Source organism: Trypanosoma equiperdum, assembly GCF_001457755.1.
Source record: "Trypanosoma equiperdum strain OVI genome assembly, contig: ctg_56, whole genome shotgun sequence".
In the NCBI taxonomy this organism is placed as follows: Eukaryota; Euglenozoa; class Kinetoplastea; order Trypanosomatida; family Trypanosomatidae; genus Trypanosoma; species Trypanosoma equiperdum.
This window is the reverse complement of record NW_027124498.1, coordinates 38,476-40,316: the sequence shown is the minus strand read 5'-3', so window position 1 is coordinate 40,316 and position 1,841 is coordinate 38,476. Positions and strand designations below refer to the sequence as shown.

The window sequence follows — 1,841 nt, the reverse complement described above, 5'->3', positions numbered from 1 at the left end:
ATATATATATATAGAGAGAGAGAGAGAGAGAAACATAATCCGCAAACGGAGATTCAATATTTCATACATTCAATTTATGATAAAGAGCAAGGGTACGCAGCCAGAGTATACTTCCTACAATAAATACGGTGCAACAAGGTTGGGAGAGGCACATTCCTTACCCATATCTGACTGTGTAAAGTTGAGTTTCATCGCTCCACGAAACGCATTTCTTCGCTTACCACTGCGCCCCAAAAACTAAAGAAGTTGCGTCGATTACAAATACGGACAGTCGGTTGTACACCATGGCGGCAACCATCAACAATACTCTCACGTGTGTCCTCTTTTTTTAAAAAAAAAAAACAACGGTGACTTGGATTATGAGGAGTTCTTTACTACCTTCCGACTAACCACGTCATCTCATCCGCGTAAACGCAATTGATGTTAGTCGTTTCATCATACGGCTTGCACACTTGATGAGTAGCGCGAGCGGGGTAGCGGATGCCAAATGTAACGCCTTTGCCTTGCTCCACGCCTTCAGCAATGGTACCATTCTTGACATTATACATTAATTTCGAAGACTCTTGCCCCTTAAGATATGCACTTTTGTTGTAATCACCACGATAAAACACCGTACTTCGACCTGGCGACAGCGGCCTGATGTTGTAGAAGTTGGAACCGGTGCTTGTTTGGTCACAAAACCTCTTAGCCGCTCCGAAACCTGGAATACAGAAGGATTTGACGGGCTTCACAGCATCAATGTTGGGATTGTACATGGGGCCACCACCGGTGACGGCAACTTCTCGTGATTTCATAAGAGCCTTAGCAGCGGCATGCAAATCATACGGATGTTGTGCAAAGCGACCGCCTCTAACTCTGTGTGGCACTTTAGAGAGATCATACGAGCCAGGTCCAACTACATCACTCGTAGACGGTACCAACAAAACGAAGGAACGAGGTCCGAAGCTAACTCCTTTACTGTACGTGTAGTCAAAGTCAGATGGCAGGTTACCGTCTGAAACGGGCTCTTCCTTCACAACTTCGGCCTCACTCTTTGGTGGTCGCACCGTCGGTTCACGGAATATCGGTGTGCGTGTTACCGTCTTCGTCATGATGCGGCTCACATCCCCATATTGGGCAGGTCCCGGGCCACGGTGAATAGCAACGGAGGGAGTGGGTGGGCGAACACCGAAGGTGGGTACGTCAACGATGAACCGCTTTGTCCTTGCAATGCGTGCGGCAATTGTAGTGGGGTCGTCATAACTCCCTGGTCCAGGACCCGTATCCGTTTTATGCTTCCTCTCAATGGCTGTAATTATTTCCCTCCCCTTAGGCTTTTCGTCGCCAAATCGGGGCACATCATATGTTGCGGGTCCCGGTACGATGTCGCGGGTGGTTAGCAGTTTTGTCCGCTTTCCAAACGTCGGTCCCTTCCCTGGGGCTCCAAAAGTGGAAGGAAAATCATAGTCACCTGGCCCTGCCAAATTAACCGGCGTGATATCCTTTAATTTCCCGTAAATAGAGAACGCGGGAGCATCAGCTAAGTATTTCTTCGTTTCGCTTACGCTGCGTATGGCCGCTCTACCCTTTGACGCGCTGCGTGAAGGCCTCTTAGGCGAAACGCGATCGGCATTTCCTGGAACAGCTGCAACCGGTGGGCGGAGGATTGTCGAGCGGCAGTCTCCAATAGTTGATGGTATACAGTATTGGCCCGGACCTACCCCAGAACCCGACTGCCGTATCGGATATTTTCCAAGAATTGAGCGTTTTGGTGCATCAGAAACGGTTAGGTCGTAATTCATCGGCCCAGGGCGATGGTCGCGTAGCCGAAGGTGCGCCCACTCAGTGAACCCACCGACCAT

The 1,841-nt window shown here is 49.6% G+C and overlaps 1 protein-coding gene across 1 annotated transcript; it reads right to left on the bottom strand.

Moving 5' to 3' along the window:
* Nucleotides 1-374: 374 nt before the first annotated feature.
* Nucleotides 375-1,841, bottom strand: TEOVI_000256900 (Sperm-tail PG-rich repeat, putative; the record flags this gene model as incomplete). Its single annotated transcript, XM_067225622.1, has 1 exon — nucleotides 375-1,841. One exon carries the CDS (start codon nucleotides 1,839-1,841, stop codon nucleotides 375-377), a length of 1,467 nt encoding a protein of 488 aa, XP_067081723.1.